This window comes from Castanea sativa, chromosome 7, assembly GCF_040712315.1.
Source record: "Castanea sativa cultivar Marrone di Chiusa Pesio chromosome 7, ASM4071231v1".
Lineage (NCBI taxonomy): Eukaryota > Viridiplantae > Streptophyta > Magnoliopsida > Fagales > Fagaceae > Castanea > Castanea sativa.
The window spans coordinates 12,426,581-12,440,526 of record NC_134019.1 but is presented as its reverse complement, the minus strand read 5'-3'; the positions used below and the strand labels follow the sequence as shown (position 1 = coordinate 12,440,526).

Below are 13,946 nucleotides of genomic sequence, written 5' to 3'. Positions count from 1 at the left end.
AGATTCAAATCTATCCACCTCCTTGACCCCCAAAGTTTGTAGCATTTCTTGTTTTTGGCTACCTGTTGTGTTGTTGCTAAAGTACACTATAGACTTCTCCAAATTTATGCTCTGCCCTGAAGCTTTTTGTTAGGCTTTTAGATCCTTATAAACTAAATTGTTTAACCTAATTAATTAACCAAGTGAATACTTACGTTGATTATTCAGATCTAGGTTAAAACAATTGTTGGCAAATTTAAACCTCAGTTAGTAGAATTAACAAGTTTTAAACCCAAGTTGTTAATTAGATTTATTATAAATAAAACTTGTTAAAACAAACTGAAAGCTCAAATTTGTGTTAAAAACACAAGAGCTTGTTTAGACCCCAAATTAAAAAGTATGGCTCAGTTGATTTTACTCTAACTTATCTAAGTGTGGAAACAAGAGTGAATACAAGCGAACAAACAATAAAACCACTCTAAGCTATATTCAAAAAATCACAGTAGTAAAATGAAAGCTAAAATATTAGGGAAGAGAGATGCAAACACAAGATAACACGCCGATGTGTTATCGAAAAGGAAACCGAAGAACTTCGCAAAAAACCTCTCCGCCGCTCTCTAAGCGGTAAATCGATCCACTAGACAATAAGTTGGGATACACGAATAGCAAAAGACCCTCCAAGCCTAATCTACCCAATGCACCTAAGCCCTCCAAGCTCCTAATCCAACAAGGTTTCTCGGAACCATGTCTTCTCTACCTTTCCGGATCCCGCAATGCGCCCGATTGCATCCGCCAAAGCTTGGCTTTTTCCAATACTTCCCAGCAGCACCAAAAACTCACTGGACACTCAGTATGGGTGTAGTAAGTTTTTGGGCTATCAAACTCTCAAGGATATAGAAATAGAGAGGTAGGAGTAGAGGAAAACCACAATGGATAGTGTGTAAAATTGTGGGTATGACGATCTCACACTCTTAAGGGTTAAGGCTAGGGTTTTCTCTACTGAAAAACTCTCTACTCAATATGTGGGTAATGATAGTATGTATAGTGTGTATGAGAATGTAGTGGAACAGATATGACAAAATAGCAGAACAAATTATTTTGTGGGTATCTCGCGGGAATGCCTTACCTGTGAGACACTCGTAAAAACCAGCTGTCACCATTTGTCATGACTCTTCACATTCCAGTCATATGCAAGGCACATGCATCACTTCGCGGGATGCTTAGTCGTGAGCTACCCGCAAGAAATCTTCTGTCTTCACATGCTTGAGTCTTCACACACTCTCTCTCTATCAAACAACCCTTACAATAAAATCCCACATAAAGTACGAGGTATAAAAGATTGAACAAAATTACAATCAAATTTGGCACAAAATTAAAGCCAACACAAAACAGTTGTAAATCACAACTTTACACAAACTAATATCAATATCATGTCAATATCATACAACAGAAAAATTAAATAAGACAAGATATGATGACCTAAGAAAACCAATGAAACAAACTAGTTTCACAGTAAAAAACCTTAGGGAGGAAACCTTCCCGAAAAACAATTCACTATAGTAAAGAGAAGTTTCAGATCTAGTACAAAACCTTTATCCCTAGACTCTGCAATTCCTGTAGATGAACTAACAGTAGAAACCTTCTACCGCTTCAAAACCTCTAAACTTTTCAATATATGAATGGCACCATTTGATGCACGAATTCCAGTACGTGATTCACTCACCAACTAGAGGAAGTAGAGTGTTGGCTACAAAATTCTTCACTTCATTAACAATGAAGATCAAGAAGCACTTGATTACAAAATTCTAAGGCGCAAAGACGCAGTAGCTTCTTTTTTGAGAGAATAAGGCATCGGTCACTTTTTCATGTGTTCTCCTTGTATTCTCTTATGTGACGGCCTTTAAAATAACCCTTATATATGTCTAGAGTTATGAGAAAAGAAACCCTACACAAATACATAAGCATGGGCCGAAAATCAGATCTGGAAATTTGAATTTGGTAATTCTCGATAGATACCTCGATAGATAATATCTGTCGAGCCTCGATAGGTAGCTATCTATTAAGCTTTAATGAATTAGCACTTTTGCACTTGTTTCTTGAAAATATTTGTATGGCTTCAATACTAGACTTGAACTCTTATTTTTTGAAGTATTAAACACATCCTAGATCTACCCAAATACAAATAAAGTTTGTTTTGTCAAAGGATTAACCAATTACATAAATTATGTCCTTAACAACAATAAAGTCATATCATGTAATGTAGCGTGAAATAAAGAACACAATGATATGATCACTCAGGAAAACCAAACTGGTAAAAAACTATGGAAGGATTTAACCTAGCTATCCTCAAGGTAAAAAGAAAATCCACTAGAAAGAATTGAAGTTTACAATAAGACTTAGACCACTAACATCTTATTGCTACCACATGTAGAACTTACTGACACGACCACATGTAAGTTCCGAATCCACGGACTACTTCTTTCTTTGATCTTTGCAACATAAGCACCCACATTTACGACTTTGAGATCCCACTCAAAGATTTATTAACACAAACTCTCCTATTTGTGACTCCAAGACCACCCTTGAAGGTTTAGATCATCAACACCTTTGATAAGTAGAGAAGGCAGTAACTTCTACAACACCAGATTTTGAGATTCCTCAAGGAATAACAACAGTAGAAGACATGAGAGAGTTTTTTGGGTACAAAACCCTAGATACAAAGGAGGCATACTCTTCTCTCTCTAAAAATCCTTATTAAAAATGTGCTTAGAGTTTCCTTTATATACTAGAAGAAGTATATCTGAAACCTTAATCATTTTTGTGCTTGAACTGTTATTCTGGCTTAATTAAAATTCTGTAGATACGACTCTTGATCAATCGAGCATATCTCTCAATCGGTCAAACCAGACAGATTCTAAATTCTTCTTTCTACAGCTTGCTTGTTCTTGAATCTTGACTTGAATCACCTTAAGCATTGTCTAATAATACCTATAGACTCTAGGATCTATATCTAGACAAGTTTGTGTACACGATTTGCCAGTTGTTCTAAACTTTTAGAACCTAACACTTTTGCATAGGTTTGAAGAATCTCAACAATGGCCTCCCCTTCAGCCTGAGTTGCCCAGCAAAACAACAAAGAATCATCTGTAAATAGTAGGTTAGTGACTTTGGGTGCTCCTCTACAAATTAACACCCCCTTGATACTCCCTTCCAATTCTACTTTTGCCAAAAGAGCAGTAAAACCTTCTGCACATAATAGAAACATGTATGGTGACAAATGATCTCCTTGACGAAGTCCTCTAGATGGATGAATCACACCATATAGTTTTCCATTCACAAGAATAGAGAAGGGTGGTGTGGTAACATAACCCATCACCCTTTCTATCCACAAAACAAGGAAGCCCATCTTTTTTATAATTCCCTGTAGCAACTGTTAGGACATATGTGAATCATGTTAGGAACATATGTCAGTATAGAATTGGCTAATCCTTCAACGAAATGCACTTTACTTGTAATTGGGTAGATCTAAGATGTGTTTAATATTTCAAGGAACAAGGTTTCAAGTTCAAGTGTTAAAGCCATGTAAGTCTGTCCAAGAATCAAGTGAAAAAGTGCTGGATTTTAAAACTCGACAGCTAGTACCTATCGAGGTTTAAAAGGTTGCTGAAGCCCGATGCTCGACATCTTCTTGACAGATAGGGTATCTATCAAGGTTTATGAAAATTAGTTTTTCAGATCTGATTTCACTCAAATTCGTGAATAGATGTTTGAGTTTTCTTTTCTCACAACCCTGAACATATATAAGGATTGTTTTAAGGGTCGTCACAGCTAATGCACCTCAATGCGAAAGTTCTTCACAAGCATATTGTGAACTAGAGACATATGCCCTAGTTCATCTTTCTATTCAAGAAGCTGCTGTGTTTGTACATCATAGGGTTTTGTAACTAAGGAGCTTCATGATCTTCATTGTGTTGATGAACTAAAGAATTTTGCAGCCAACATCTTTCTCAAGTTGGTGAGTAAGTCGTGTACTAGGATCCGCGCATCAAATTGGTTAGTCATGTACTGGGAGCCATGCATTGAAATGAGAGATTATCACTACATAACAAGTCCAATTGGATATTGGGGTAAGGGTTCAACTGTAGGTTGGTATAAGGTACTGGGATTCCTTTACTTGTAACCGCTTGTTGTGATAATAGTGGATTCTCAAGAGTGGTGACCTTAAAATCACCTGGTGGGGTTTTTGCCATGTAGGTTTTCCCCATTCATAAACAAATCACCGTGTCAATTTATTTTCTGCTACACTTTTAGTTATTTGTTGATTTGCTTGTGCTACCATGCTTATTGCATGCTAATTGAATTAATTAATAAAATTGGCTAATTAATTGGTTAATTCATCACAAGGGGTCAATATATTCTTAGCCTATCACGAATAGCCATTCAACCTAGTCATAGGCCTTGCTGATGTATAGCTTCAGTGCCAAAGACCCCTTCTTGCCCTTTTTCCTGGAGTGCATAGTGTGTAGTGTCTCATAAGCCACCAATGCATTGTTTGTAATAAGACGTCCCGACACAAAAGTACTTTGAGTTGGCGAGATAATATGGGGAAGCACTTGTTTTAGTCTGTTTGCCAAAACCTTTGAGATGATTTTATAAATTTTATTACATAAGCTTATAAGTCTAAAGTTAGATATTTTCTCCAGATTTTTCACTTTAGGGATAAGAACAATATTTCTATGATTTATGTTAGGTATCATGTTACCATTATTTAAAAAATCCAACACAGTAGTAACTACATTATCACCCATAATATGCCAGAATTTTTCATATAAAAGGAAATTCATACCATCACGTCCAGGAGCTTTTATTGGTCCCATCTGGAATAAAGCCACCTTGATTTCTTCAGCACTAAATTCACTGGACAGAATCTCCTACATGTCATTGGTCACATTCCTAGGAGCTACATTCAAGCACTCCTCCATCGATCACATGCACCTGCACAAAATAAATTATCAAAGTAGTCAGAAGCTACTTTGATGATATCCTCCAATTCCTCCATCCATTGCCCTTGTACATTTTGAATACCCCTTATATGATTCCTCCTTCTCCATTGTGTTGATTTGGAGTGGAAAAACTTTGTATTCTTGTCCCCATGTTTCAGCCATGGAATTCTAGAACGTTGTGCCCAATAAATTTCCCACTTTTGTAAAAGTTCATCCATTCTTTTGCTCACCCCAAATACTCGGATTTGCTATCCTTATTGGTCTCGGCCTTATTCAACATGTCAAGCCTTTTTTGAAGCTTTTTGATAGCAATAACGTCCGGTTCTATCTTTGTCAATCCCCAGGCCATGAGCTTGACCCCACATATTTTTATTTTGTCCTTGATTGAAGCCAACCTGTGGTTACTATCCCTTGCTTTACCCCCACACTTCCTTTACCACAGATTCACAATCATTCCATAGCAACCATGACTCCTCAAACTTGAGCCCCTTCTCATACCTGTGTCTTTGTTGGAGAAAAGATTGAGCTTGTAGAAAAATAGGTAAGTGGTCCAAGGCATGTGATTACAAATGGGTGACTGTACTCAGCTAAAACTTTTCTAACCACTCTTTGTTGGCTATAGCTAGGTCAAGTCGTATCTTCGTTTTTGCGTCACCAGGTCTCTTATTACTCCAAGTAAACGGATATCCCTTGAATCCCAAGTCCTAAAGTTGGCAGAATTCTAAGGCCTCCCTAAACGCTTCAACCTGTGATGTTTATGGTACTCTCATGCTTTTCTTCTCTGAGGCATTTAAAAAAGCATTAAAATCACCTTTGGCCAGCCAAGGTCCAACCACAAATGATTTCAAATGTGCCAATAGGTTCCATGATTCCTCCTTCTATTATGCCTCTGGCCAACCATAAAAACAAGTTAAGTACCATTCATACTCATCTTCCTCCATTACCTTGGCCAAGATATGGTTTGTAGTAAAATTGATTACCTCCAAGTTTACATCATTCTTCCATAGTAGTGCTAACCCTCCTCTAGAATCAAGGTTTTTCATAATGACCTTATTCGGAAAAGGCAAATTGCTATATAATTTTTCAAACCCTTCCTTATCCAATCTTGCTTCCATAAGAAAGCAAACCATGGGACCTTGTTCTCTTACAGTCTTACGAAGGCTACGACTTGTCCAAGGGTTTCCAAGCCCTTAGCAATTCCAGCTTAGGAGCCTTATTGCTCTCGGCAAGGATGGCTTTCCACCCCCGTCGATGTCTCATTATTGCTTCCTCCATCATTTCCTACCTTTCCCCGTTTGAACAACCTACTTCCCTGTTTCTCATTCTGCTAATAATTTGAGTCCTACGTTAAACCCCTCTTCCTAAGAGTAGGTAACGTGATTGCCCTAGAGATTCCATTTAGTCCAAAGTCCATCCTGTTAATTCGGGTCCAAGTAGTTTTGGGCTTTGAAGTTATTGGCCCAAAGTTATCCGTATTGCTAGCGAGGTCAATGGAGTTTACATTATTTTTAATGATGTTTAATTTGGATGTAATTTGTATCTCATCTGTTTTGGGAAGAGATAATTCCTCATCAATGATTGCATTCACTTCTATTTTTTAATTCAAATTATGCTAATTTTTTGGACCCATTTCCACCAATATGGTAGTATCCCTCTTCACGTTAGCATGGCAATCATTATATCAATTTGCTGGATTTCAGTAACCGTTCTTGGAATCACAAGATCACCATCATCAAGATTGCTAGGGTTTCCCAGAGTGATCTCCCTCACCACCGTATTCCCCGTTATTGTTCCTTGCACCACTTAGACTATTTTCTACTTTGGATTAATGCCTGTAACCTCCTCGGCATTGGACTTTGATCCCTGTATTTTGACTCGTTGAAGCTCTTGGCCGACCCCCAGCTACTCTTAAGAAATTGCCATATTGATAATCCACCACTCCGCCATTCTTCATCGCCGCAAAGTGTGTAGCACAATGTTTCAAACCATGTCCTCATATCCCACAGTATTGGTAGAACATGAGTAATCTCTCATACTTGAATGACACCCATGTACGAACACCGTTTGAACCAGCAATAAAACCACCCCGTCGGAGAGGCTTCAAAATTGGCAATGCCACTCTCACTCTCATAAAGAAATTAATATCATCTTTTCTTCGTTTCCATTCCACCTCCTCGACCTCACCCAACCTACTCCCAACTTCCTTTACTACTTGTGGAGAGACCATATCAAATAGAGCACCCCATATTTGGACCCAGAGCAAAGAATTCTCCATTTGTATATTTCCCATATTCATTCCTTTCCTCCATCATTGTAGCATGAGAAGTTGATTATCAAATGACCAAGGACCTCCTTTAAGTATCTGAGTCATGCCAAATTCTTATTGGAATTTGAATTGAAAGAGATTCGGTCCCACTTCTAGGATCTGCATCGAGTCATCCAATCCCCATGCTCTCCTTAATGTGTTCTTCACCGCCAGTTTTTAAAAAGGCTTGCACGTAAGGAATTTTCCAATTAGACTCAGGGTATAACTCTCAATAGCTTCCAACCGCCCTTCATTTGATATGGCAATAATTTCTTCTTCTTCTGTTGTTAGCTTCATCTTTTCCAAACTATCAATCACTTCATCTACCATTCTAGATTTCAATACTAAAAAAATAATACCCTTCAACCTAGTCCAAGTGAGGGAGAAGCTCGTGTTGAAATGAGAGGGAGATCTCCACTAGGGAGAGGCACACAATCAAAAGCTATATCTCAAATTGTATGTGTTTCTAGTATAGTAGAAACCACTTTATATATGATATATCATTTTTTTTTATAATATTACTCTTGCTCTTGGTGGTTACTTAAGCACAAAATTTATCCCACTAAAAATTGTTTTCCCACCATTTCACAACTCACAAATATATGGCAAGAGGTACAGATTTATTAGCAACTACATAGGATTAGTAGTCTCTAATTACTAGGAACCACCTTTCGGAACAAAAAATGTTCATAATTTTACAAGAATAAGGGACTTAATATTTTCGTAAAACTTGGCATCATTATACCACACAATTTTATAATAGGAGTGCCTACTCATTCTCATTTTATTTTATTTTTTGACACAAATACAAGTGTCTACTTTATACAAGGGACCATTGTAACTTTGTTTTACAATAGGAATACCATCTTCATGTGGCACACCATTGTTCTCACTTAACAATAGGAGTGCCCTTTTCTCCATAAGACTAAACTTTTTCATACATAGGCCAAAAAGTAATTTTTATCTCAATTCTCAAGATATTTCATATAGTTGAAATTTATCATCAACTATTTTATTAGTCCCAAATAGTATCTCTCTAAACATTTTTTTTAATCTCATATTCCTCAATTTCAATCCCCACTATTTGAGAAAATTTAAAGATAAACGTACCTCATAAAATTCTCAATTTCCAACATAAAAATTTAAGGTACTTGAAAATAGAAACACCATAATTTGTGGGATTCATAAAAAATTGTGAATTTTTTTTTTTCAAATACTCTTAAACCCCATCAAAATTTTTTCTTCTATGAAACACGAGCATTTTTCAATTATTCCCAATTTCACATGGAATTCAAGACATAGCCGTAAAAACGTATAAACATTATACATGTATATAGACATATTTGTCAGTAAGATTCAGAAAGGAAAACGTTTTTGACAGCATGCATCATAATGCATTAATTGATTGGTAGTTTTGAAGATTCTATATATGAATCTTTTGTTTATATCTAGCCAAATGCTAGGCATTAAAGAAAATTCCAGATATAGCTAGCTAACGCTAAGATTTGAAATTGGTAAAAAAAACTATTGATATATAAACAAAAGTTTTAATGGGAATTTGGACATTACAAAAGGCTTTAATTTTTGGACAGAGTTTAGCTACAAAATTGGTTGTAACTTTAGGCTACAAACTCACTCAATAAAATAAATATTACTATATATTTTGAAAATCTAACTGTTGAATTGCATGTTCTTTACGCTCTTAATACACATGTCAAATTTTGTGTCAATTGAATATTATTTACTATATAATCTATAATCTTATATTTTATGTATAATTTTAAATTACAAAAACTTGCAATTGAAAAATTTATTGATGACATAGTTATTTTGCAAACATGGAAGATAAAAGAAGAAGATGTTATCCAATGGTGGATTTGTCAAAATTCGCCTCCAATAAAAATATATTGAGTGAGTTTGTAGCCTAAGGCTACAATCGATTTTGTAGCTAAACTTTATCCTTAATTTTTCCCATTTAACCACATAGCAAACTTTTATGGAAATTGCATTCATTGTATTTTCAATTCTCATATAGATATCTTTTTTTTTTTTTTTGAGAAAAAGGTAAGCGTAGTTTTATTAAAAAATTAAGACAAATTGGATCGGAACACATCGTCCAAATCCTCAGGTAGATCTTCCACCTATACATTAGTGTCTGCAAATGAAACTGCTCTCCTAGCTAAACCATGAGCTAACCTATTCCCGTCCCACCAAATGTGTTGAAAGCTACATCGCCTCAAAATACCCCCTAACCTTTTAGTCTCATTGACAATATGACCATAGAGAGTATTACAACACCCAGAAGCATTCATTGCTTGTATAAGCCAAAGACAATCACCCTCTAAAATAATATCAAAAAGGCTAAAATCTCTGGTGAACTCAATAGCTTTTCTTACAGCCAGAGCTTCAGCCATCTCCATAGTTCAGGATAAGCCCACCTTCTGACTCAAGGCAGCTATAACTTGACCTGCGTGATCTCGATAAACAACTCCAAGTCCTACACAATTCAACCCTTCAAAAATTGTAGCGTCGAAGTTAGCTTTGTAGGTACTAGCAGGTGAAGGAGACCAACAAACTTGAGGACGATGGATAGAACTCTGCTACTCCTGTTCATTGGCTTCCCAAAATTTGCTAACCATCACATTTGCTCTTCCTTCAATCTCATGGAGTTGCTATAAAGGTTGACACTCTCGCACCCGATTTCTGTGTTGCCATAAGCAGCAAGAAATTTTAGCAAACAAGGCAACCTTAAAGCTCAACCCCTCCTTATTAAATTCTCTAGAAGTTCAACAAATGACCTACACTCTTTCCTGACCAAAAAATGGAACCCTGGGTTTGACATCCAAACTGCCTGAGCTTGTTCACAAAGCCACAAAGAATGCAATGTCGACTTCGCATGATCCTGACATCCCTCACAGACATCATCCACTGGTAGATGTCGAGCCTTCAAGTTCAAATTAGTAGGGAGCGAGTCTTTCGCTACACGCCAAATGAAATGTCTGATTTTATTGGGAACCTTCATCTTCCCAATATTCTTCCAAATAGCATGATCGTGACTCAGAGAAGATGAGCTAGGCATAAGGTTATCCTCGGCAAAAACAAGCATTTGGTAGGCACTTCAAACACTATATCCACCATCCGATGTTAGAGGCCAAATCAATATATCCTCCTCCCCATCGTCATAAACCTGGATTTGCCTCACTATCTCAACTTCCCAAGGAAGAAAACAAAATGCTAGTTTACCCGGATCCCAAATCTTTGTGTTTCGGAGAAATATTTCACAAACCGAGCCACGGAGGTATTAGCTCTAGGGGGGATAATCTTACTATGAGCAAGGTCAGGCAGCCACCAATGACTCCGAATATCAATCAACTCCCCATTCCCAACCCTCCAAATTGCCCCTTTATTAATGACATCATGTGCTTGCAAAATATTCCTCCATGCATAGGAACACTTTGGGTGAATATGGGCATCAAGAACACAACCATTTGGAAAACATTTGGTGATAAACACTTTAAAAAGAAGTGTATCCTTTTGGTGGATAAGACGCCACACCTGTTTTGCCACACATAGCATTATTAAATTTTTGAAGATCCTGAAAACCCATTCCTCCAATTGATTTTGAGGAGTAGAGAGAACCCCACTTGACCCAGTGGATTTTCTTTGAGTCACCACTACCCCAACAAAACCTACAAATCATTGCTTCAATATCCTTGCACAAACGAAATGGAAGCTTAAAGACACTCATAAAGTAAGCTGGTATAGATTGAACCATTGCCTTGATCATCACTTCCTTACCAGCTTGTGACAAAAGCTTTTCCTTACAATCTTGCATTCTAGCTCAGATCCTTTCCTTAATCTATATGAAAGAGGCCCTCTTGTTTCTTCCAACAAAAGATGGAAGCCCCAAGTATTTCTCCTAATGTTGGATGGCCGGTACATTAAGTGCCACTTTAATTGCCTCCTGAGCTTGCTCATCCATGTTCTTGCTAAAAATAGAGTTTTTTTTCTCCTTGTTAATCATTTGACCCGAGACCTCTTCATATAAAGCGAGCAACTCTTGGATTTCGGTACATTCCTCCAAGGTAGATCTACAGAAGAGCAAGCAATCGTCTGTAAAAAATAGATAGGTAAGTCTAGGCCCATATCTACACAGAGATAACCCGTGGCTATCACCTCTTGCCGCCACATTTCATAGAAGAGCATTCAACCCCTCAGCATAAAATAGGAATAAATAAGGAGAAAGAGGATCCCTTTGTTGCAATCCTCTAGAAGGTTTGATCATCCCCTTCGGTTCTCCATCCACCAGGATAGAATCGGTCACTATGGTGATACATTCCATTATCAAAGCCACCCAGGACTCCTGAAAACCGAGTTTAAGAAGGATTTGCTCAAGAAAGCATTACTCTACCTCGTCATAAGCTTTGCTCATATAAGGTTTCATAGCCACAAAACCTTTTTTTTTCCTGTACAATTATTCTTCATATGATGCAAAGATTCAAAATCAACTAAAATATTATCATAAATCAATCTATCTGCAATGAAAGCACTCTGAGTCTCAGAGATAATTGAGTTGAGCATAGGCTTAAGGTGGTTAGCAATCACCTTACTCATAATCTTATAAATTACATTACAAAGGCTAATAGGTCTAAAATCAAACACCCTTTTTGGATTGTTTACTTTTGGGATTAAAGTAATAAAGGTATGATTTATAGATTTGAGAATAGATCCTGAATTCAAACAAGATAGCACAACCTGAGTGACATCCATACCTACATCAATCTAGTAAGTTTGAAAGAAGAGAGATGTCATACCATCTGGTCCTGGGGCTTTTAGCGGGGCCATCTCTCTAATTGCCTAGCCTACCTCCTCACTAGAGAAAGGCTTATCAAGATCTAATCTCATCGCCTCAGTTACCACAGGATGAATCCCAACCAAAATACGATCCAAATTGTGAGGATTAGAGGAAGTGAAAAGTTGGGAGTAGAAATCAACTAGCATGCCCGAAAATACCTCCTCCCCCTCTTGCCACACTCCATTCCCATCATGCATCCCCTGGATAAAATTCTTTCTTTTCCTCTGGGTTGCCGAACCATGAAATTTTTTTGTATTTCTATCACCATGTTGCAACCACATAACTCTAGACCGCTATTGCCACATCTTCTATTCCTTATCTTGTAGAACATTCAACTCCCTTTTTAAACGATCAACCTCCTCAAAATCTCCAAACCTGGCTGAAGCATCCTCTGTTTTCCATAACTTATTCTTTGTTTGCTTTATGCTTTTCTTTTCGTTTCCAAAGTGATCTTGACTCCAGGCTTTCAAACTGTTTTTACATCTCTTCAGTTTTGTAGTGGTAGCAAACATTGGTGTACCATTAGCAGTACAATCCCAAGCTCTAGTGATAACTTCACGACAACCAGAATCTGACACCCACATTGCCTCAAAGCGGAAGGGTTTCTTACGCCATTTTTGGTGCTCGCCATTTACATCCAAAGAGAGAAGAATCGGCCAGTGATCTGAAGTGAAGCAGTTTAAATGCTTTACCCTCCTAGTAGGAAATCTAGCCAACCACTCATAATTTGCAACCCCCCTATGCAGTCTTTCCCATATCATCTCCCCACCACGTCTACCACGCTAGGTGAACTCTAGCCTAGAAAAACCTAAGTCAATAAACCCACAATGGTCCAAAGCATCACAAAAATTCTACATCAAATTGTGAACCTTAGGTGCCCCACCTCTTTTGTCATGTACCTCCAATAGCTCACTAAAGTCACCAAAATAACACCATGGTAATTGTGGCTTTGAAGTTAGCATTCTTAACGTATTTCATCCCTCACTTCTATAACTAGAATCAGGCTCCCCATAAAACTCGATCAATCTCCACGCCTGTTCTGAGCCACCATGAATAATAGAATCAATGTGATACTTGGAAAAACTATCCACCCAAACATTAACTCCTGCCTTCCAAAGAAGAGCCAAACCACCACCCCTTCCTTCATTTGGTACCGTAAAACACCCATAAAAAAATATCTTATCCCAAATCAATTTCATCTGTTCCTTATCTAACCATGTTTCGGACAAAAACACAAACATGGGATCTTGTGCTTGCACAATGTATACAAGCTCTTGAACTACACGGCGGTTCCTAAGCCCCCTGCAGCTCCATACTAAGAGTTTCATGGCTGTCGACGAGGCTGCTCAGCAGCCTCCACCATTGGATAATCAAACTACCCTCGTCTTCCTGCATTCAGACCCCTCTGCCCACTCCTCCTCTGGCTCTTGTCTCATGCGCTTAGCTGGGCATAGCTCAATAACTTCTGAATGTGAATTCCCTACCACTTGGCTGAGCTTTGAATTTCTTAAAAGTTGTTTGCATGGCTCGGTCTGGATAAAAAAGTTCTTCAAAAAATTTGCCAAGCCCACCACTTTAGCTCCCACCCAACCTGACTGAGCCACTAAATCCTTATCGATAATTGTGCCTGAAAAACCGAACTGGGTAGCACCCCTGTTCTTCGTGGAATTGGACATTCCATCGAACAAATAATCTCAGGACCTATAGTGCTAGTCATCGGACCCTCCTGCACCTCTACGTGACCGCTCTTATCTGCAGCTATAAACACACGATCAACCTCAGGTGCACTTCGCCTATTTTCTTC

The 13,946-nt window shown here is 37.8% G+C and overlaps 1 protein-coding gene across 1 annotated transcript; it reads right to left on the bottom strand.

The window, feature by feature from the left end:
* Positions 1 to 12,450: 12,450 nt before the first annotated feature.
* On the bottom strand, positions 12,451 to 12,903 carry LOC142643979 (uncharacterized). Its single transcript, XM_075818673.1, has one exon. It carries the CDS (start codon positions 12,901 to 12,903, stop codon positions 12,451 to 12,453), a length of 453 nt encoding a protein of 150 aa, XP_075674788.1.
* Between the last annotated feature and the right edge of the window lie 1,043 nt (positions 12,904 to 13,946).

Coding starts and splice junctions, on each gene's coding strand:
- LOC142643979 (XM_075818673.1), bottom strand. CDS start 12,903: ATGATATGGGAAAGACTGCATAGGGGGGTTGCAAATTATGAGTGGTTG.